The sequence below is a fragment of the Copadichromis virginalis genome, linkage group LG14, assembly GCF_057382275.1.
Source record: "Copadichromis virginalis isolate Kocher_CV1m ecotype Utaka linkage group LG14, C_Virginalis_male_GT1.1, whole genome shotgun sequence".
Classification (NCBI taxonomy): Eukaryota; Metazoa; Chordata; class Actinopteri; order Cichliformes; family Cichlidae; genus Copadichromis; species Copadichromis virginalis.
In genome coordinates, this window is record NC_140631.1 from 20,499,708 (window position 1) to 20,523,237 (window position 23,530).

Genomic DNA, 23,530 nt, shown 5'->3' on the forward strand with positions numbered 1-23,530 from the left:
ACTGTTCCTGTGTCGGGTGGTCCTGGTCTGCAGGCTTCTGTACCGTCTGCCAGAGGGCAGCAGATCAAAAAGTCTGTGTGCAGGGTGTGAGGGGTCTGCGATGATTTTCCCTGCCCGTTTCCTGGTTCTTGAGAGGTACAGATCCTGGATGGAGGGCAGGGGGGTGCCGATGATCCGATCATCCCACCTGACTTAGAGTCCCAGTCTCAGTGCCCAGCTTATACAGGGCCCATCCTGGAACAAGCAGGATGGAGGAGAGGGCCAGTATCCACCCCAGCACATATGCCCAGGATGGATAGATGTACCACCGATTAAAGGTCAGAGGCTTGTACTCAGTGAAAGAATAGCCTGAGAAATCAAAAGGAGATGGTTTAGCTGGTGGCGAATTGAGTGCTGACATCCTAACACTTACAGCTCAACTCACTAGTGAGACCAGTGGTGTGAGGTAGAGCCAGCAGAGTTTAAAGAAGTAGTTGGCTTGTGTTTTCCTGTCATGTCCTTTATTATGTCATACAGCCGATCTACTCCTTAATAGGAAAACAAACAAGATAAACAACATATATTGATCACACTTGGTGTTAAACGGCACTATAATGTCTATAGTGTCCAAAAGATAAATCTGAGAAAATTTCCCTGATCATGTCATCACCACGACATCACTAGGGAACGATATGGAAGAGCACACCTACCAAATATCCAACCCAGTGCCAGAGTTCAAAACACACATAGGAAGAGGATGCAGGCTCCATTACAAGCATAGTAGTCCAACAACTGGAACACAAACATTCCTCCCTAGACACAATGACACAGATATTTCATATGTGTTTAGTTTTAAAATCTAAAATCAGAAACTTAGGATATATAATTTTTAAATATTTTCTTTCAGACCCCTACACACATTTCTAAAACATTTTTTGGCAGTGATACATCACATTGAGACCTCAGTAACCATGACAAGCTGAGAGAAGAAACATATCAGGCAGTAGAGAAGGAGAAAAATCTCCCTTCGGCCAGCTCTGCGCAACACTTTGGGAAACATATCGACAAAGGACGTCATCACTACTTCCATGGCAACAAACTGTGCAGAAAATGGACAAAACACTTAGTAAATAGCAACGCATAAATGCAAAGTTTCAAAGTTGTGTGTGTCTTACTTGTGAATCAAGACGCAAGAGAATGAGCATAACAAAGAAACAGATGGACCACAGTTGAGGCAGGGGCATCATGGCTACAGCCTGAGGGTATCCTGGTATGAACGCCAGGCCTGGACCTGAAACACAACAGCATGATGCCAGAAAACTGAGCTCCTTCTATATAAAACATGCCAGCCAGTGTTGAATGTTTGTGTTTTAGTTTGGACAGTTTGTGGTGTGTAATGGCATAAATATGACAGCAGGAATGCAGTAAATTGAACAGCCACCTGTGCCTGCTTATATTAACAAATATTACTTTGCTACTCATGTTTGACTGTCCACAAGATGGTGCAAGAGGCTGAGATTTGATTTGTATGGAATTTTGTTTTCACCATTGAGGGGGAAGAAAACAAGAACACCATTAACCAGTTCCTAAAATCATCTTTAAAAAAAGAAAAAAGTAAACATGTCATGTTCATTGTTTCTGCTCTTACTGTCCTTCTTCAATGACAGTGAAACAAAATATATTTATTTAAACATGAAAGGGACACAGATTTATATGTGATGTGTGTTTTGGCTAAACAAGAGTTACGTTTTTCCAAGTGTTGATGAGCTCTGATGAGAGCCCATTGTTTTATTCCACTCCTCTTGTTTAAGCTCTAGGCAGTTCTTCTCCCTCAGTGCCTGCTCCCATATTTTCAGTCTCTTGCTTTCTACATCCGAGCACAGCAGACGGCCTAAAACTTTTTTTATTGGTAAGCTGGAGAAAATAACCTCTAACGAGTGAAATACCATTTAAATTGATATTGTTCACCAAGTATGGTTTGCATTGGTTGTTGTAGAGTACGGAGTGAAAACGGGGAGTTTACTGAGCCATGGCGTCACGTAAACACTGAGCATCCCTCTCAACAGCGGTAAGCTAAATGTGGCTAATTAGACACATGAGTGGTTAAATTGAATTGATATACCTTTATTAGTCCCACAAGGGGAAATTTCATAAGGCTGTCGACCTATTGCATGCAATGGCGGCGCCATCTTACCCTCCGACCATACATACATTTCACAAACCATCACATGGGGAAGACAGGTCAGAGAGGTATAACAATGGAAAATGCATCACATGAGGAAAGATAAGGAGAAAGAAAAATAACTCCCCCCAGACTGAGCTCCAACAGGGAGATCAGTTTGAGAACAGAAAAAAAAACAAAAAAACCCCACCTCTGCACATAGCACATGAAAAAACTCTTAATACACCAAAGAAACACATGACAAGCAACAGGGGTGGGTAAAGGGTGCAGCATCAGAAGGGAATAAGTGTAGAAAGGGGTTTGGAAAGGGAGGGGGGGATGAGTGTGTGCGTGTCCAGAGTTCAGCTGAGACAGTGTCCTTCGCCCTGCTAGGCTAAGTAAACAGTCTTCCAGCCAACCCAGGTGGCCTTGCATGGAATGGGAAGGAACAGACTAAACACAGTCGTTATCAGGGTGTTGTTGTTCAGCTCCAGCCTTGAGACCGCAGCTGGCGCCAAAGGGGCTATCCGCATGAAGTGATGGTGCTTTTTACTTTAGTGCGAACAGCTCATATGAATTTCAAAGCAGTGGCTTTTTTCAGTGTTTTATGTGTTCGTGAGTAAATCGGTTTGGCTGTGATTAAAGTTCAAGTTTTCACACAGCTGAATAAACGTCAAACAGAAAACTGATTAAATAGAAGTGTGAGATGGTCGAGAATTTACTCCAATGTCCTGTTATATATTAGCGAGCGAAGACCAGACGAGTTTGCTAAACTCCATCGAGACAGTTGGTGATGCAAATCTGAAGGCTAGACCGTCCCATTTCACAGCCTCGCACTTCCGGCCTTCTCAGTCTTCAAAGGACCCGGCCCACATAGGCCAAAAAGCCTGGGTCCTCGGAAGAATGCGGCCTATGAATTAGGACATAGCTTCTGAAATGCACTATAGTTATGCAAATTAGATCGCTAACCAAGTCATTACCCTGTGAAAAGCTGTAGATGGTTAGAGCAGCTGAAAATAGTTTTATGGGAAATAAATGTAAGGAGACTTTATGCTGCTTCCTTATGTGATGTCGCGATGAGGAATAACCGGGGATGGCAACTAAGATATTGACAACGCCACCTGGGGGAGGGCGTTACACCCCAGGAAAGATTTCTCTAGCCAATGTACGTATTGCACTGGCTACCAAAGCCCACAGACTCGTTATTAACGGCAGAGGTGAGACAAAGGAAGTTTACAAATCAAAATTTATTAAGAGGAACTACTAAAAACATAACTATAAAATCAGGAAGGCACCTAGGGTAGCAGGGTTGAGACGGCAAAATAGTTCATTAAAACACTTTATTAACAAACGATGATTAAAATGACCAGACTCCCTACCACGATGCTACCCTAAAACAATCACAGCATGATAAAAGAATAACTAAACAAAATAGTGGAGACCGGCCACTGAATGAAGCTGGGACTTGCATATATACATACACAAAAATCTATTTTATTTTATGTGCTGGAATGTGCAGAAAATAGGTTTAAATGTTAAACAAATTTCTTCCAGTCAGAGAATGTTGCATATAATTAAATTTTTTAAAAGATTAAAACTAATAAAACAAGTTTTAAAAAGAGACTTTTTCCATTTGATTACATTTTGTATGATGCATTATGCAGAAAAAGCAGAATTGAGCTGAAAGATCTTTTGATTTATCACCTATGCAGGTTGTAAATCGTGTTTTTAAATAGTAACTAAGTAACTAAGTAATTAATTACTTTTGAAAATAAGTAATCAGTAAAGTAACGGGATTACTTTTCGGGGGAAGTAATCAATAATTAGTTACTGATTACATTTTTCAAGTAACTTGACCAACACTGCTCATTAAGTATGGATTCTTCCTCCATTAGCATGAATAAGGGACAAAATAATTTGGGTGAATAGTTATACTTACTAATGAATGATTGGATAATGGACAAGTACTTATTGAGCACTCTTCCATCCTATCCAGCACCGTCCTGGATGACAGTAGCAAATCTATTCTTGAGAAACTCTGATGAGGGCAAAAAACAAACAAACAGTGAAATCCCTATCGGTTGGGTGAGCTACTCTCCAGGCATCATAAATTTCTAGATCACAGCAGAACTCTTTCAGTCTAAGGCTTTTTGGTGATAAGTAGGGATGGGTACCGGTATCCGGTTCTGACATAAACGGTAGTAACCAGACCGAAAAGCAGCGCACATTTCGGTGCTTTATTTCGGTGCTTTTTTTCCCTGAGATGTCATACACTTTGGATACTAGCCAATCATTTTACCTTTGCGAGCGTAGTAGGCGGGCCCAGGTACGTACGTTCTTTTAGAGCAGAGCTACAGATTAAAAATGCCCAAAGCAAAGCGGTCAAAGTCTGGCTGTACGTCACAGCAAAAGATGCAAACTCAGCAGCCTGCAACAAGTGCTTTAAGCTGATACTGTGCAAAGGAGGTAACACCTCGAATCTGATGAAACACATGGTGGCATGTAGCGTTTTGTTAAAAGCCGAGAAATGCGCCGTATTTGATAGCTTGCTGCGAGACCTCACACCGAGCACATCTACTGCGGGTGGTTTTCCTGTTATCGGACCCGGAGTTAGCAACATCCCCCAAAAACCCGAAGAGTAGAGTCCTGGCCCCTAGCCCTGCCAGTGTAGCAGAAATGATGACGGAGGATGATGCAGCAGCAGCCGTTCTTCTCTGCGTGAGTAGCTTAATGTTGTTGGTGTGTAATTTACGTTGAGTAGGCTAACCATGTTATTAAATTAATGCAAGTAAGGTGAACTAGCAAACACCGTCGTAGTTACATGCGGCTGTCTTCTTGTTTGATGGCAGATACTCCCTTCACCCTGGCCAAAAAGGCTAAAATGACCAAAGAAAAAGTGGAAAACAGCTAAACATGAGAGGTTTTTGGACAAAGTTGGTGTTTTTTTTCCATTGATTAAGCACTGCTTCCAGCCAAGAGTGATGCCATGCCCTATAGCTGCAGAAAAGGCTAACATTGTTATCTTTTTACAAAAAACAGCTGAACATGAGAGGTTTTTGGACAAAGTTTGTGTTCTTGATTCTTTAAGCACCGGTTTGAGCACCGTTTAAGCACCAGCACCGTTTCAAAAGTACCGGTTTGGTACTGGTATCGGATAAAACCTAAACGATACCCATCCCTAGTGATAAGTCACCCTCTGTTTTACATTCATCAACCCTTGGATCAGATACACAATTAAAGTCACTTCCCAATACCATATATGGAGAGGCTATGGCTGAAACAAGGGTTAAGAGATTTTTTTGGGGGGGGGAAGAGATATCTTCTGAATTTGGACCATAAATGCATCCTATAGAAATAGATTCTCCAAATAGATATCCAGAGAAAAGAATGTAGCATCCTTCATTTTCTTTTACAACTTTTTCTATAGTTAAAGGCAGATTACGATGGATGGGGATGGCCATCCTCTACTTTTTGTATTATAAGATGAGTAAAGAACTTAGCCAACCCAACTTCTCTTTAATTTTGAGTGTTCCAAATCATTTAGATTGGTTTCTGATAGTAAAGCAATTTAGGTTTTTTCCTCTTTCCGGATTGAAAGAGGGTTTTTAGTTTGTTTGTTTGTTTGTTTTGCCTTTTTACAACATTATTCAGTCCTTTAACCAGGGGTGATTTTAGCCCATTTCGGAATCAAATGAATGAATCAAAGCACCCCTCAAAGATCTCTTACTTTTTTTTGAGAATATTTGTTGTTTGTGTGACACACTACTAAAAATATAAAAAGCATTCAGTACTTGTTTGGGACTTAACATTTTAACAACAAAAGTATAGATACCCCTCCCCCCAAAATGGTTTGTTCCAGTTCGCCTCTCCCCTGCTCTGGCTCTAGCGCCGTTGCTGCCAGAACAATGGTGGCTGACATGCAGCGGAGAGGATGTGTAAGTGCCTGGCTTAAAACAGGACATATTAACTGCATTTAACCTTCAGTTACTCTTTATATAGTTAGGTAAGAGTCAGACCATGTTTCTTTTTAACTGAAAAACATTACACCCAGGTAACCGGCTGTGTTGAAAACGTGTTTCTCGACTATGTTTGCTACCCTACAATCCGTCCTGCTCTGTAGTAAAATCAGCGATATTTGACCGTCCTGTTGCTCCCATTGAAATTTATACAGTCTATTTAAAATCTAAAACTTAACATTGTCCGTAGCCTACTGTTGTTACCACTGTCCTGTTTGAAATGTAATGAGAGAAGCTGGTTATTTTGTCATATGTGCATGTGCCGATATTGAACCCAAGGTACTAACTAGCTAACTGACTGGATGCCCATTAACCTTATAACTTCTGTTGTGTGTGTGTGTACAGAGAGACACACACACATCTCATAATGGATATGAGGAAGTTTTTTCAAAAACAAGAGCCACATTCAGGTAAAAGTGTAAAATCAAATGATCCGTCAATAACGAATAATGTTGGATCAGTGTTTCAATATTTATATCTTTTATTAGATGTACATGTGGTTTGGTTATTTGCCTTTTGGTTGAAAGTACACTGAAAGAGGACTTTTTTATTAGTGTTCTTAATAGTATTTTTTTAATCTAATTGAATACAATCTATTTGTGTATGATTGTCAGTCCAAAGATGGAGAGAGGAAAGAGATAGGAAATACTAACAGGCAAAACAGAAACTGGCAAAGAAAAAACAACAACTAATTTTACTCATACAATCTGGAAGTTGTGTCCTCCCTATATTAAAGCTGCTATACAGTGTCAGGGGTTGCTGAGTGGATGTGGAGAAAAGGACTCAAACGCAGGACTCACGGTGAAGATGCAGGGTGTTTATTGTGAGGGACGAATGACGAAAACAGGAGATGGCTGGCTGACTGACTGAATGAACGGCTGACTGATCTGAACTTGGGAGGCAAACATGGGGCATAGACAGCAGTGACAACATTAAGGACGCGACGCTGACCAGGAGAGAACTGAGGACTTAAATACACTGTCTGAACAATGACTGATAGGTGACAGGTGAGTGAGTAGCTGAACACAATTGAACTAATGATGCATGGAATAAGAACTAGAACATAATGCACACAGAGTAACGTAACACAAAACAGGAAGTGGAACGTACAGAGGATAAACAGTGAACATGAACTGAAAATACTGGGTCAATGACCCAGAAACCCTGACATACAGAATCTGCAAAACCAACTGGGTTGTCAGCCCTGGCACTGCATTACCATATTGAACTTCAGTCAGAGGAAGTCACGGTTGCCAAAAACTTTTTGAAGCTCAAGAGTGAGGCTGGTGCCATCCCAGATATGTTAACATTGTACAATCTTCTGGATAATCAGATCTTCCCCACACTGAAAACTGTTATTCAGGTTGCCCTAACAAACCCAGTTACCAGCTGTAGCTGTGAAAGGTCTTTTAGTGTCTTGAGTCAGCTCCATACCTGGCTGAGAAGGACCATGGGTCAAAGCAGACTCCAGCACCTGGCTGTGATGTCAGTTGAGAAAGAGATGCTTGAGAGACTTGACCACCAAAATGTGATAGACGGATTTGCCAACCTCAAGGTGAGGCGACATAGGTTAAAAGAAAAGAAAAAAATCTGCAGAGCTATATTAGTATCTGCAGTAAAGATCTTTTCATACATTGTATACATTGTACCATAGGCCAAGGTGTCCATTTTCTAATTTTTTAATAATATTTTGTACATTTCAAGGACTCTTCTATTTTTGGAGTGTATTTTTTATATTATACATACACATTAAAAGTGAATCTCTGTCCAAAATATGCACTCAGTTTACTTCTTACTCACTGTGAGCATCATTCACTTCTCCCACAGTAATTAAGGTTGGGATATGTTTTTTATTTTTATTTTATTCCAATCCATTCTTCTTTAGCAGCATTTAAATAACCTTTATCAGATTTGATGGTTTTGTTACAGACTTTTCAAAAAAGTGTTTTGCTTTTCTTTCACAAATGTGGGGATTAAATTGTGTTAAAATGTACAAAACAGTGATGTAATGTTTTGTGATGAGGACCCAGGCACAGAGAGACTTGATGAATTTAAGAATCTTATGATTTAATAAAGAAATTTGCAGACTTGCACAGAGATGGTAAAATTATGATGAGTGATAATGGAGATGAAGACAACAGACGATGAGGACAGGGAGGAACAGGGGTTTAAATGCACCAAGGAGACAGTCAGAGAGAACTCGTGACAACTGGAGACATTTAAGGATGCAGGGACTGACAGAGACGGGGAAGACGTCTCATTATGACGAGTAAAGGCCTGGATGCCTGGATGGGCAGCTTCCTGGCTGCTCAGCACCCCCAAAGCTCTGATCCTAGAATCGCCCCTGCCTTTAACGTTTAAGGACATTTTTTTGAGGTCAGTCATATCAACACAAAAGCATTTTTTCTTTTTGTAACATGTGGTGTAAAACATCATTTTTGGGAGTGCACTACACAAACACAGCAACCATATCTTTCCATTAAAGAAAATGTGTGTGGATTTAGATACATTGATATATTGTATAAACAAAAAAAAGAAAAAAATGACTATGATGCAGCTCAAATGGGTACAGAAGTGGAAAAAAAGAGAATTTTTTTTAATGGAAAACAGAGAAAGTGACATCACGTTCAACTCCAAATCGTAGGTGTTACAAAGGGATCAGATGACCTTTTGTATCAGTTGAGTGTGAACTACTGCAGAAGTTCTCTGATGGTCTCTAGCTGAGTTTCCCTCTTTTGGTTCTCTAAATTTTCAAGATTAGGCTGGCACAGATGATGGAAACGCTACAAAATGGAGAAAAATGGAGAAAAACTTAATTTAAAAGTTTTATAATAATTCTAAAAAGGCTATTATTACCATGATTTCTATTACGTTAAAAATCACCCAGTAAACATGAAAGTCTTACATTTTTGTTTAACTATATATTTAAAATAATAACACAGTCATCCCACCTGACTTAGAGTCCCAGTCTCAGTGCCCAGCTTATACAGGGCCCATCCTGGAACAAGCAGGATGGAGGAGAGGGCCAGTATCCACCCCAGCACATATGCCCAGGATGGATAGATGTACCACCGATTAAAGGTCAGAGGCTGGTACTCAATTAAAGAACATATAAAAGAGCCCTGAGAAATCAAAAGGAGATGGTTTAGTTGGTGGAGAATTGAGTGTTGGTATCCTAATACTTAAAGCCCAACTCACCAGTGAGACCAGTGGTGTGAGGTAGAGCCAGCAGAGTTTAAAGAAGTAGTTGGCTCGTGTTCCTGTCATGTCCTTTATTATGTCATATAACTTATCTACCCCTTAATAGAAGAAGAAACAAGATAAACAACGTATAAAGATCACACTTGGTGTCAATGGAATGCCATGGATGTATTTTTTTCACATAAAGGTTAAATGACAGCCAAAGGAGTCATAATCACCCATGTAAAGACTCCATTATAATGTCCTCACAAGTGTCTGCAAGATTTGCCCCTATATATGAGAAAACTTCCCTGATCATGTCATCATTACGACATCATTAGTGTGAGATGTAAAAAGAAGAGCACACCTACCAAATATCCAACCCAGTGCCAGAGTTTCAAACACACATAGAAAGAGGATGCAAGCTCCATTACAAGCATAGTAGTCGAACAACTGAAACACAAACATCCCTCCCTAGAGACAATGACACAGATATTTATTTTGCATGCATTTATTTTCCTCACTAAAATCAGGGGCCCGTTCTTCGTACCTCGCTTACTACATCCAAGATCAAATGACACATCCAAGATCAAATCATCTCGCTAACTTTGAGCTCGCTATTCCGGTTCTTCGAACACACCTGTTGTTGACAATTAGTATAGCTGGATGAAGTAATATTTCATATGTGTTTAGTTTTAAAATCTAAAATCAGAAACTTAGGATATATAATTTTTAAACATTTTCTTTCAGACCCCTACACACATTTCTAAAACATTTTCTGCCAGTGATACATTACATACAGACCTCAGTAACCATGACAAGCTGAGAGAAGAAGCATATTAAGCAGAAGAGAAGGAGAAAAATCTCCCTTCGGCCGGCTCTGCGCAACACTTTGGGAAACATATCGATGAAGGACGTCATCACTACTTCCATGGCAACAAACTGTGCAGAAAATGGACAAAACACACTGAGTAAATTTCAAAGCATAAATGCAATGTTCCAAAGTTGTGTGTCTTACTTGTGTATCCAGACCCAAGAGAATGAGCATAACAAAGAAACAGATGGACCACAGTTGAGGCAGGGGCATCATGGCTACAGCCTGAGGGTATGCAATGAACGCCAGGCCTGGACCTGAAACACAACAGCATGATGCCAGAACATATCAAACATGCCAGCCAGTGGTAAATGTTTGTGTTTTAGTTTGTACAGTTTTGTGGTGTGTAATGGCATAAATATGACAGCAGAAATGCAGAAAATTGAACAATCACCTGTGCCTGTTCATATTAAGAGGGAAAAATCAAATGACATCAGGTTTTCACCATTACTCACGTGTTTGACTGTGATGGCACAATGGCACTGACTGATTTAGCCCACATAATATAGTCTGACTATTGGAACTCAAAGGATGCTGAGACCTGATTAGTATGGTAGTTAGTTTCCACAGCTGTAAAAATTATTTTTTGCCAGTGAGACCTAAGTCTTAATTTCAAGTTAAGCATCACAAAATGTCAACTTCCTGACACAAACATTTAGCAAAGCATTCGGTTTTCCTATAGAAATGTGAATACCACAGAAAAACCAATCCTTCTGTTCCACATTCCTCCTCTTCCTATAATCAAGATAACAAGGAAACTTTCACACAATGTTTGGATGCCAACATTGTGTGAAAATGTTGCCAATTTTCTTATTAAGTTTTCTTAGATATCGTAAATTTTGAATTTTCAGTGGCAAAAGTACTTCGTTGTTTTTCTTCCAGTGCTGGAAACAAGTTCCCATAGATTAGGTATAAACTCACTACTGAGAAATTAAGCTTTTGTAAACAAAAATGTCGAAATCTGTCACGGTTCTGGGTCACTTTGACCCAGTATTTTGAGTTGTTATTTTTTGGTGTGTTTTTGGATTATGGATTGTTTTCTTATTCTCTTGTAGTGATTGTGGTGGTGATGGTGGTGGTGATGATTATTAGAGTTTCATGTTTCTGTTTATCCGTGTTTAAGGAATTGTTGTTTCATGTATTGTTTGAGTTCCATGTGTTATATTCTGTCTGCCTCTCTGTCTGCCTCTTTGTTTAGTGGTTTCTTGTTTCCTGTTTTATTGTGAAGGTCTGTGTCTCATGTGAGTGTGTTCAGTTCTACTGCTCCCCTGTCTCGTTAGTCCAATTTCTCCCAGCTGTGTCTCCCTCCTGTTGCTCATTCCCTGATTACCACCCTGTGTATATTAGCCCTGTGTTTTCCTGTGCTCAGTGTCGCTTCGTACCCCCAGATCCTGCCTGTGTGTTCCAGTTTTATGGTTTGATTTCTGTTTTTGTTTGGTGCCAGCAATAAAGCTGTGTGTGGTCTTCAGTTACATTTCCATCTCAGAGTCCTTCATTTGGATCCACATCTCCACCTGCCTGCACAATGAGCCCTGACAGAAATCATTCCAAAAAATAATATTCCCCCAAATCAAGCTTAACAATTAAAACAGAGCCCTGAAAATTTTAAAGTCTTTCTTGTTCTGTTACCAAGTCTGTGACCAGTTGAGACATGCTCCCATAATATTGTTATGTAAGATTGAGTCCATTTATGGATCACTGTTATGTCACATTTATGGGTCCAGGAGAATATGATCGCATGTTTGTGATATATACCTGACTCTGCCACTTCTGCAATGGGAACACCTTGCTCATGAGCCATGAATCCCAGCACCGAGAACACAGCAAAACCAGCTACAACACTGGTACCACTGTTCAGCAAACACAGCATCAGAGAGTCTCTGCAAATCACAAAAACAAAGTGCAAAGTGCAGTCACTGCATGTGACAAAATATGAGGTTGTTAATATTTAAATATCTATTTAAAATTAAGGTAAATAACTACTGATCATCATGTACTTATAGCAGTTGTTGTTGTATTTGTTGTAGCTTCCCAGCACAGTTAGGGAGCCCACACCGATACTGTAGGAGAAGAAGATCTGACTCACAGCCTCCATCCACACCTGTTCCAACAAAGCAACAGTATTACACTTGTCCACCTGTGTCAGACACTGTTAGAGATTTGAGCTCGTACCTGAGGGTCTATCAGTCGTGAGGGTTCAGGCAGAAGATAAAACATGATTCCTTCGAATGCTCCAGGAAGAGAGAGGCCACGAATCAAAAGTATTAACAACATCACGTAGGGGAAGGTAGCTGTGACATATACCACCTGTGGGAAAAAGTAACATTTCAGAGCATTTAAGTGTTTACTCAATATGTACTATGTATACATACTGTATATAGAGCTACAGTGAGGAAAAATAATTATTTGATCTCCAGCTGATTTTGTAAGTTTGATTGCTTATAAAGGAGTGAACAGTCTCTAATGTTTGTGGTAATTTAATTTTAATGGGGGGGGGGGAGACAAGATATCCCCAAAAAGAACACATTAAATAAAAGTTATAAACTGATTTCCATGTCATTGAATGAAATAAGTATTTGAGCCCTTACAGCCTAGCCAGAACTCTGGTTCTCATAGATTTGCTGTTGTGGCCTATGTGGCACACAGATTGCAATCAATCAATGAATTAATCAGTTACAGATGCTCCTGTCACAGTTCTGGGTCTTAGGGCCAGCTTCTGAGTTTATTGTGGGGTTTTGTTTTGTTTTTTGAGTGTTTTGTGTTATCATTATGACTTAAGTTTCAACAGGCAGTCCTGAATTTATTCTTATTATTGCTTCAGAGTTTTCTTGTGATCTCACTTAATTTCCTTGTTCATTAGGTTTCCTTTGTTCCCCCCTTTGTCCTGTGTCCCTCGCTCCCTTGTTGCATTTGGTTGTGTGTGTGCGTCTCTGCGTCTTGTTTCCCTTTTCTTTTTACATGTTCCCCTCCTTGTTTTTCATTCCATATTTCTCCTGTCTCTCGTGTGCATTCATGTCTGTTCTCCACAGCCCAATTTTCCTCTTGTTTCAACAAAAACAAACAAAAACAAAATGTTTTACGTCTATTTGTCCTGTATGTTGCTCTGCATTTAGTTTCTCACATTTTTGATTAGTTATTGGCTTTTGGTTTTTCTTATTTTTGTACCTTTGTGTTTTTGCGCCTAAATAAAATGCTAGCCTTTTGTTATTGTTGGATTTGTATTTTTGATTATCATTTATGCTTAGAAATATCTACTTATATATGCTTAGAGTTTTATAATTAGTTGTAGACAATAGAGGTTTGATCCTTAGTAGTCTGCAGAGACGTTGTTTTCATTCCAGAGTGCTCTGGCATTCACACCCACATTCTGGGAGCATGGGAGAGGTCGTACCTTGTCTTATTGTTTTATGGTAGGATAAACGTATCTATATCTGTTTTAGGCTAAGTGCCTTCTGTTTAGACCAGCAGGTTTAGGGAAGTCATTTATGGGGTCACACTCTGACCCCACACACGCACACACAACGCACAGGCAAGGTACTCTTTGTTTGTATGTAGACATCATATGTTAATGAACCTATGTATATTCATGTAACCTCAATAAAAGAGCAGTGTTACGGGGGGCGGACGAGAGCAACTGGGGTCGAGCGAAGGAACGGCGTTTGTCCAGTTCTCTTCCGTGCACTAGAAACATAAAGAACTTTGCCTACTCGTGTCTTGCTTTGCTGTGTAATTAAATTATCTTGAACGTTCCAGCAAATAGGTTTAAGTTACAAACCTATCAGCTCTTAAGTTCATTTTTCCTTCTGCCATCTGCGCAGGGGTCCGTTCATTGCCACACACAATCTGCATCCACAGATCGTTGTCAACAATTTTCTATTTTTTTGTCCACAAAATATGGGAAATCTGTGGAGGTAGCTAACACTTGAAGTTAAATACTTATCTCATTCAATGACATAAAAATCAATTAATTCCATAACTTTTATGTCACATTCTGCCTCATTCCATTGAAATTAATCTACCATTTAAATTAGAGAGTCATTAGAGAGTCATGTATTTGGACAAACTTATAATTTCTGCAGGGGATCAAATAATTATTCCCCCACTGTATTTACCAGCAAAACTACCTTTCCTGTAGATCTGACTCCTTTCCAGATACAAAAGTAGCAGACGATCCACATAGCAATGAGGCACAACAGCACCTCCCACTGGATGCTGCCTATTTCCTCAATGCCCCCAGAGATCATCAGCACTCGTCGTCTAGAAGTCAATTAAATGCAGAAGGTAAAAAAAACAATATATAGATTGATAGACAGACAGATCGATAGGTAGAAGGATATAGATATATATAGCTGGAAAAGGTACAAAATGTTTTATTGGGCTTTAAATAACTTGGTATGTAGGCTTTTTCAGTCCATCTACATAGACATACTCCCAAAATTCGGTGGCTGCAGAGGTCGAGTTTGTCTGGTTGGTCCAGTGGACGGTGTTATTTTTTGTTGAAAAGTCTACACAGCCCTCTGAGAAGAGAGTGTGAAAAGTATCAGAACAAAAGTTTAAATACCTAAACATACTTTGACAATTTTTTATTGGAAAATGGAAATAATCTTTGCATTTTACCTGTGTTCCAGTCGTTGTTGCAGGAGGCCCAGGGGAGCTGAGAGCTGAAGGAGAACACGAGGTAGCGCAAAGCCCAGGAAAGAATAATGATGTAGGTCATACAGCTATAGAAAAGGATTAGTTGTCCACCAAAGCCTATCCCTGAAAGGCATTTACAGATAATAATTACAAAAATCTCCATTTATCAATTACTCAGACTTCTTACGTTGGTTACTCAGCAGTTTTGGCTTGAGGTCTGTGACTGTGGTGGCCATTTGAATGAACTCATTGTTATATTCAAGAAACCAGTTTAAGATGATTTTGTGATATAACAGGATAATATGACATTATCCTGCTCAAAGTAGCCATCAGAAGATGGCTACACTCTGGTCATAAAGTGATGGACAAGGTCAGCAGCAATACTATAGGCTTTGGCATTTAAACGATGTGCAGCTGGTACTTAAGGGCACATGGTGTACCAAGAAAATATCCACCACATTATTACATCAGCACGACCACCACCAGCCTGAACCACTGATCCAAGGCAGTGTGGACTCATGCTTCTATGCCAAACCTACCATCAGAAAAAAAGTTTGCTCTCTTCTCTAGTTTTGGTGAGATTCTGTGAATTTCAGTTTCCTGGTCCTTATCTGAGTGGCACTTGATTACAGCTGAAGCCCATCTGCTTCAAGGTTGTTGTGCATTGAGAGATCCTATTTTTCCCAGGATATATTGGATGTGTGTGTGTGTGTGTGTGTGTGTGTGTGTGTGTGTGTGTGTGTGTGTGTGTGTGTGTGTGTGTGTGTGTGTGTGTGTGTGTGTGTTTCATTTTGAATGAGCATATTTGATTTGTGTGCGGGTATTGAAATACATGTGTGCGTATTCAGATTTTTGCTACAATAATATGTCAAGATACTGTAGCAGGTTACATGTGAAAAGGAAGCCTAGTGAAAAGTTGGGTGAGCTGTAATTGTTACTTGCCTGTATTTTCAATGCTTTCAGCAAAATGTTAAGACTTTTCAGGCCAAAATCCTAATAATAATAATACATCGTAATAATGTGCAACTTTAAAGTCAACTTTTATTTCAGGCTGCTTGCATTCTGTTGCTAATTGCTAACTTAAAATATAATGGGTCCAAAAACTTGCAGCTACAGTAGCTTTTATGTGTAGAATTCAGTTGTGGGATAGTCCAGTGCTATTCCTTTAAAAACATAAATAAAGAGTGCCACAAACACTGTTTTATACATTAGCTGGGTAGCAGTCTGCAGTAAACGGGACAAACACATTCCAATATTTAATAAAATTTAGTATTTCTAATTTGAACATCATGGAAAATATTTGAGATAATGTAGAAAAGTGAACCACACACATAATATTAGTCTTAACATATTAAATTTAAATGCATAGAAATTACATCTTGTTCCTTTAGAACTGCCTAGTAGCAAATCACTGAGAATGACTTGCAAAACACAATGTTACCAGTTCTCAGTTAAGGCTTGAACTTATAACTTGAAGTTTGTGATAAGTACAGAATTGGCTTAACTTTAAATACTTATTAACTTGTTCACTACATTTTGAGACACAGTTGTGCAAGACTGTGAATAAATGGCCATTGAAGAGAAGGATAACATGTTTTCTTGTTAACGATCCCTGAACAGCTTACCTTCTGCTAATGGGCACAGCTTCCTCCAGCAGGTAATGCCACCCTCCTGGGTGAATTGCCCTATAGTTGTCTCCAGCAGGAACACGGGTACACCACAGGTTACCACAAATACCAGATATGGCACCAGGAATGCACCTGAATTAAAAACATACACAGTAAACACACCTGTTGTGCAGCTTCTGAGTAACAAGCTTACTCAATTATGAATTGAAATTTTATTTCAGTCAACAACAACAACAACAGATTATAATTTTACATAAAAGTACTCAAACAGAAACCGAAAAAGGAATAGGCTGAAGCCTTATGGCTTATACTTATCCTATCCCTTACCCCCATAGAAATAATCAAATCCTTAACCAAGAAAATAAATAGCATTGATAAATAAGTTGTATAACAGTTTGAAAAGAAATCAATGATAAATCAAGAAATTAAATCAACACAAAAAAATTTTAACAAACCAAATTTCTATAACCTTGTATAATACTAATTTTTAAAATCTTCCTGAAGAATGACAAAGAAAAACACATCTTCAGTTCATCATTAAGTCCATTCCATAATTTCACTCCCAAAACTGACACACATCTATACTTAACATTGGTTCTCACTTTAGGCATTTCAAACTTATAAGACCCCCTCAAATCATATTTTCCATCTCTTAGTTGAAACATACTTAAAATACAAATTGGAACATTCTTTTTCATCACACGATATATCATTTCTAAAGTTTTAGAATATATAATGCCCATGAATTTTAACATAGATGATCCTACAAAAAACTGGTTGGTGGACTCCCTATATCCAACTTTATTTATTATTCTAATAGCTCTTTTTTGCAATTTAAATATTGAATCCAAATATGTTTTGTATGTGTTCCCCCAAATTTCTGCACAGTAGGTCATATAAGGCAAACAAAGGGAAGTATACAATAAATAAAGGCAGTTCTTATTCAAAAAATCTCTTGTTTTATAAAGAATAGAAATAGACTTGGATAATTTTCGTTTCACATGTTCTATGTGGGGCTTCCAACAAAGTTTATCATCAATAATTACTCCTAAAAATTTTTGTCTCATATACTCTTTCAATTTCAACATTATTTAAATTCAATTTTACTTTAATATTACTTTTACTACCTCCAAATAACATAAATTTTGTTTTACTTTCATTCAATGATAGTTTATTAAATACAAACCATCTATTTAACTTCATGAGTTCTGTTTCCACTGTTTTCAGTAATTTCTTTATGTCTTTTCCAGAGCAAAATAAGTTTGTATCATCAGCAAACATCACATATTTTAAAGTATCACTGGCTGTACAAATATCATTTATATAAAGTAAAAATAACTTAGGTCCCAAAACAGATCCTTGCGGAACTCCACAAGTTACTTTTCTAAGTTTAGATTTCATGTTATTAATACTCACATATTGGAACCTATTATTCAAGTAACTATTTAACCAAAATTGTACAACACCTCTTAAACCATACACAGCAAATTCAAAAGTGTTAAATGTTTTGGTGTTAATAGTCTTCTTGCAAAAGTAGAGTTAATTTTACTCTAAGTAGAGTCACATTCTTTTAATGTAACTCTGAGGTGTAAAATGATAGTAGTTAAAATCGAGTGTTAAAAATGAGTGTTTCTCTGTCAAATCTGGAGGTGTTACAATGGAAACATTAACTCTTGACCTCTTAACTCTGAACTCCTAGAGGGGCCATGACACCAACAGAGTAAATTCACAGACTCCGCCCCCAGCACGGCTCCAATCGAAGCTGAAGTGAAGCCGTTTCAGAACATTTTGCTCTACATATTTGAGTTGTTTGCCATGCTTGGTAAGTCATTTTTTCAAAGATTGTTTCAATTATTTCTATTAGCTTTTACTTCTGTGGCTCTTTGGAGTTGAGACAAAGCTGTGTGAAAGGCATTAGCCATGTTGCTCGCTGATAGCATAATATTCTGTTTTAGCTAGCTGAAAGGTATTGTTTGCAGGCAAATACCACAGCCTTGAAAAAAAGCTTGCATGTGAATTTTCAGTCAAACTTTTGGTCAAATACACCTAAAACAATGTGTAGAATGTGAAATGTTGGTATAATGGTGGTACTTGAAGCCTGAAAACGATCGCCCATTAAAAAAAACGAGCAAACAGCAGTAGCTGACGTCCTGACTGGATTCTACGTTAGCATAGATCCCTCCAGAGTTTTGTGCACACGGTTTAGGTAAAAATTAAAAAGGTTGAGGTTTTACATTTAGTTCAGTATTACCTGTTGCCTGTGTCCTTGTCTTTTGGGAAAATACTTTACACAAGTAATGGCTCAAAGAGGATTCCTTTTTTTTTACTGTGCTGCAATTGTTTACTGGATTATTTGTGCCATTAATTAGTCTCAACTAATTTTTATTCAATCTCCACACAGGATATGCTTGTGAAGATGGAATATGGGGGAGAGCAGAAGTGCGTTGAAGTTCCACAAAGGGATGAATGAAGGACATGCATATTGTATTGAAGAAATAAGTGATGAGAATGCTGTTATTTGCATTTACCATGTCAGACCTTTTGATAAACAAAATTCTAATGAAAGTGAGAACATGTATACTGTTACATCTTTCAGAAAATGTTTTGAAATTGTGGTGCACAGTTCAGAATAAATGTTTTTCAAAAACCATTGCATCTTTTTAGTAAATGTTTATTTCCAAAAGAAATTTCTAGAAGTTCAGAACAGTAAAATTCCTGCTTTTTAGAATGAATTAGAAGATAACTCTTACGTAGTTAAACTAAAATACTCTTTTAGAGTTAATATATAAACTCTTAACACCAAGTGTTAAATTATCAACTCCAGACAGATTTGGTATTTAACACTAAATCAGAGTTAACGTACCAACTCTCCAAAAAGAGTTAAATTAACACTCTCTAGTGTGGACCCATATAGACACTTTAATAGTGTTGAAATCAAATCCGACAGTGTTAATTTGGACATGCTGGATTTGCTGTGTACCTTTCACACTTCCGTAAAAGTAAAGAATGATCTATTGTATCAAAGGCTTTACGTAAATCAATGATATTAAACAAGGACCTGGTATATGCTTTTAAAAACAAAACATATATCAGTTGTTTAAACATACTACCAAAATTACGATGACATATTGGGAAGTTATTAAAGGAAATTTTTACTAATGAATTGTTTGACTAGTACTTTTACTACTACTGCTGCTACAACTACTTTTTACTAGAACTTTGTTTGTGAAAGTTGAATTCACAAAAAAACTACAAGAGGCAGATTTTTATAAACTAATAATATTGTTTTCTTCTTTTTTAATTATAATGATTCTATTGCAAACAATCAAGCTGCCTGAGGACTGGATGCTATTGGATTCAGTGGAGCAGAGTCTTCACTTTGGATGCTGGCATCAGATTTGATGGAATCAACCTGCTGCCAAATCCAAAATGCTTCAAACAGATAGAGAGCCCTGCTTGACTTCACCTACAGTTGTCATGTGAGCTACCTCAAGTGATAAAATTAACATTTCCTAGAGTACCAATGGAGTTTGAAGTCACACTTTCAGTCTCATTTCAGTGACTGTGAACTAGTAATAATAGACCTTGAACTAGTACTGTTTTGTAATTTATTTTGCTCATGCTTTGCACAATCAATATAATCCTACAAGATTAATACACCTTTAATGTAGTGAGTTCCTCATTTGCTTACCCCCTCCATTTTTGTAACAGAGGTAGGGAAACCTCCACACGTTCCCCAGGCCGACAACATTTCCCGCCACAGCAAGGAGAAATTCCACCTTATTTCCCCAGTGTCCTCGCTCCTCCACCTCTGGCTGTGTGTCTCTCTGCATAGATTTTCTTTTCATCATTTCTAAAGGTTCAGGGTGCGGACAATGATGGCACTGCGCTTGGTGCTCTAATTGTCACTGCCTTTATATTCTCTGCCAATTCTGTGTTGAAGAATGAGTTAATAAGTTTTCAGTAGAAAAATTAATTAACTCCAGGAGAGTAACTGGATGAAAAAAAAAGGTTTCAAAGGTTTCACTTTTAACTTGTTGGGGTCTATGTTTTTCAAGATGCATCTCAGATATAGGAGGGGTTAAAATTTAGTTGTGCTGCATCACTATGTCACAACTGCTGATCGTTAAGCTATACTTGCCAGGCTTTTGTGTTGGTCAAAGTAAAAGTTTAAAGGAAACCATTTAAAGCCATGAGAAGATTGCGAGTTAAAAGATGGGAGAGGAAGAGGAGGTGCACTTAAAATTGGGGTCTCCTGTCTCTAATTTAACTGTGAGTTTGTGTTTGTGGTTGCAGTAGCTTCTGATTGGTTCTCTAAGGCTGGCCCAGAAGGTGGGGACAGCCGAATTTCAAATGAATAACTGAGTAACAGGTTTTAGCAAGGTTCGTAGGAAAGTAGTTAAATATTAAATTTTAGTTTAAATATTTAAGCTAAAGTCCTACAGCTGAAGCACAAAGGAAAGTTTCTCAGTACATTTGTGTGGGATGTGGGATTTTTCAGTTAAATATAAACAAGGTGCATGACTCTGCAAAATTCTTTGTTTCCAGCTTTGCCAGATTGTATTTAAGGTCTAAAGACACTAAGAGTTTTCAATACTTTCTTTTTGTAGATAAATGGACGTCAGAGAATAAAAGCGAAGACCCATCAGTCAATTCTTATCATGGGCCACTCTTTAATATTACCCTGACTAGTGGTATACAGATACTGCTTCGTAAATTTGTCAGATGTCTCCATGATATCATCTTAAAACAACTTCTTTTTTTTCTTTTTTTTTAAATGTGTTAAGAAATGCATTATTTCATCTTGGCCATTAAGTGATGATGGTCTGTGAAAACAATCCAGTTATTTACCCACTGCTTTATTTGATTTCTACTTTTTTATTCCACATTGGGAAAATCCTGGATCCAAGTTCTAGGATTTTGAGTTTTTCTGTGAGTTATTAGTTCTTCTGGGTTTTTAGAAGTGATTTATGTTTTTGTTTTGTATCATTTCATGGTTTTCTATTGTAGTGATATTTTGCAATTCCTAGTTCTGAGTTTTGTTATAAAAATTTTAATTTTATTTATTTAATGGACAATTCACAACAACAGTTGCCAGGTAATGTATATTGCAAGGTAAATACACAACAATAATATAAGAAAACAGAGAAAACCCCAACAATCATATGACCCCCTATAAGCAAGTGCTTTGGTGACAGTGGGAAGGAAAAACTCCCGTTTAACAGGAAAAAACCTCCAGCAGAACCTCAGAGAGGGGCAACAATCTGGCACGACCAGTTGGGGGGTGAGGGTAGAAGGACAGGACAAAGACATGCTGTGGAAGAGAACCAGAGATTCAAGGGTGTAGATTTGGTTGTGGCATTGGTGAGGACGGATGATTCAACCATCGAACCCTGCCCTGTTTCTTATTTTTTCTTTTTTGTTTTTGCTTTTTGATAAAAGGATATATATGTACATATATATATACAAAAAACTTGAATCTTACAGTGTTTATTTATCGGATAAAATACCGTTATTATTGTCCGGCCGGAAACAGGCTGGGAGTGTCCAAATTCAGAGGCTGCGTCCACCTGAGGACCCGGCCTTTGTGGTCTAAGTGGGCCGGGTCCTCCGAAAGCCGGGTAGACCGGAAATGAGCGACTGTGAAATTGGACGGTCTAGCCTTCAGAATTACGTCACCTGCCGTCTGCTCCTTGCTGTCTAAAATATAACCGGACGCTGGCGTAGATGGTCGAATAAACTGCTGTATTCACACAGCTGCTTTCACACACTGCTGTGTGACAGCAGTTTATTCAGCTGTGTGAGAACCCGGAGGAATCCTCCCGAGGGATTGATAAAGTTTTATTTAATCTAATTTAATCTAATAACTTTAATCTCAGCCAAACCGATTTACTCACCAACAAATAAAACACAACTAAAGCACTGAAAAAGGCCAAACAATAACATGTTTAAGTTATTTGATGTTTACACAGCTACATTCTCGCCTGAAAATGTGTTAAAAGTTTATTTTGCGACCCAGAAAGAGTAATAAGAGTAAAACTAAGTAGCTGCAGTAATAGTAGCCATTGTTGGAAACTGAAATTGGCTGGGCCAGTCTGGGATATGGCTTTTCAGTTTTGTTGTCCGGGTGGAAAATCGGGAGAAATTGGGGAGAATGGTCGCCCCCAGAGATTTTTGGGAGGGGCACTGAAATTCGGGATTCCCCGGAAGAATCGGGAGTGCTGGCATGTATGGCCTAGCATAGCCTGTAACGTTATTGTGACGGACACATTATATGAGTGAACTTGACTTTAAGTGACTTACAGGTTTCTTTGAAAAATACTTTCTTATATCCAGGTTCTTCCTTTTTGCTGCCATCCTCCTCTTCTCCTCGCAGCGCAGGCTACTAGGTTTTCTTTCTATCGGGTTGTTTTTCTTTACTCGAAGGGATCAAATTATTGGTGGGGACAATTCAATAATCGCTGGATATTGGTGGGGACACGTCCCTTCCGTTCATGCCAAATCTACGCCCTTGCAGAGATTAGTAATAACTAATAATGAAATGCATAGAGGTGATGGTTGGTGTGATGCTTGGTTTTGGTTGTTTATGGTTTGTAATTTGTGCCTTTATAGTTTGGTTATAGATAACTTCATGTTCCTTCAGCCTTGTCTCTTTTTTTGGACTTTTTTTCGCATGTCAAGTTGATCTTGGGTGCACATTCAGTTGTGTCACTCTTCCCGTTTTCTTTTGGCAAGTGTTGTTCCTTCCATCTCATTTGTTTAGTTGTCTCCAGCTTGGTTTCCCACCATTTCCAACTCCCCTCATTACCTTGTCTTTATATTGTCTGTGCATTCTGTGTTTTTGTGGAGTCCTGTATCCTAACTAATCTCTGATTTTTATGTCTTCTGTTTTTGTAATTATTTTCTTAGATTCTGGACTTTGTTTATGTTTTGATCTATCAGTATTAAAGCTTGCCTTGGTGTTATTGGTGCTGCTCCCCAAGTACAAACTACAAATGAATCGACCTCTCACACAGCCTTAAACGTGACAGGCATACAAATCTAGTTGTAGCAAAAA

At 38.4% G+C, this 23,530-nt stretch overlaps 1 protein-coding gene and 1 long non-coding RNA gene across 3 annotated transcripts; both read right to left on the reverse strand.

Annotated features, from left to right (window-relative positions):
• Nucleotides 1-280: 280 nt before the first annotated feature.
• Nucleotides 281-4,241, reverse strand: LOC146693871 (uncharacterized). Of its 2 annotated transcripts, XR_014914823.1 has the most exons (5): nucleotides 4,080-4,241; nucleotides 1,155-1,270; nucleotides 941-1,078; nucleotides 690-792; nucleotides 281-527 (listed from the first exon to the last, which is right to left on the reverse strand). It is a non-coding gene; the product is annotated as an uncharacterized LOC146693871 (long non-coding RNA). The 2 variants fall into 2 exon arrangements; XR_014914822.1 differs by having other exon boundaries at nucleotides 281-792.
• A 4,351-nt stretch (nucleotides 4,242-8,592) lies between these two features.
• On the reverse strand, nucleotides 8,593-23,481 carry LOC146693872 (sodium- and chloride-dependent GABA transporter 2-like). The gene is made up of 14 exons (XM_085429840.1): nucleotides 20,165-23,481; nucleotides 16,471-16,605; nucleotides 14,828-14,968; nucleotides 14,640-14,727; nucleotides 14,335-14,467; nucleotides 12,383-12,517; nucleotides 12,208-12,311; nucleotides 11,966-12,090; nucleotides 10,355-10,467; nucleotides 10,141-10,278; nucleotides 9,708-9,810; nucleotides 9,355-9,455; nucleotides 9,108-9,278; nucleotides 8,593-8,939 (listed from the first exon to the last, which is right to left on the reverse strand). Exons 1-14 carry the CDS (start codon nucleotides 20,322-20,324, stop codon nucleotides 8,847-8,849), a joined length of 1,740 nt encoding a protein of 579 aa, XP_085285966.1. The 5' UTR covers nucleotides 20,325-23,481; the 3' UTR covers nucleotides 8,593-8,846.
• Nucleotides 23,482-23,530: the final 49 nt, after the last annotated feature.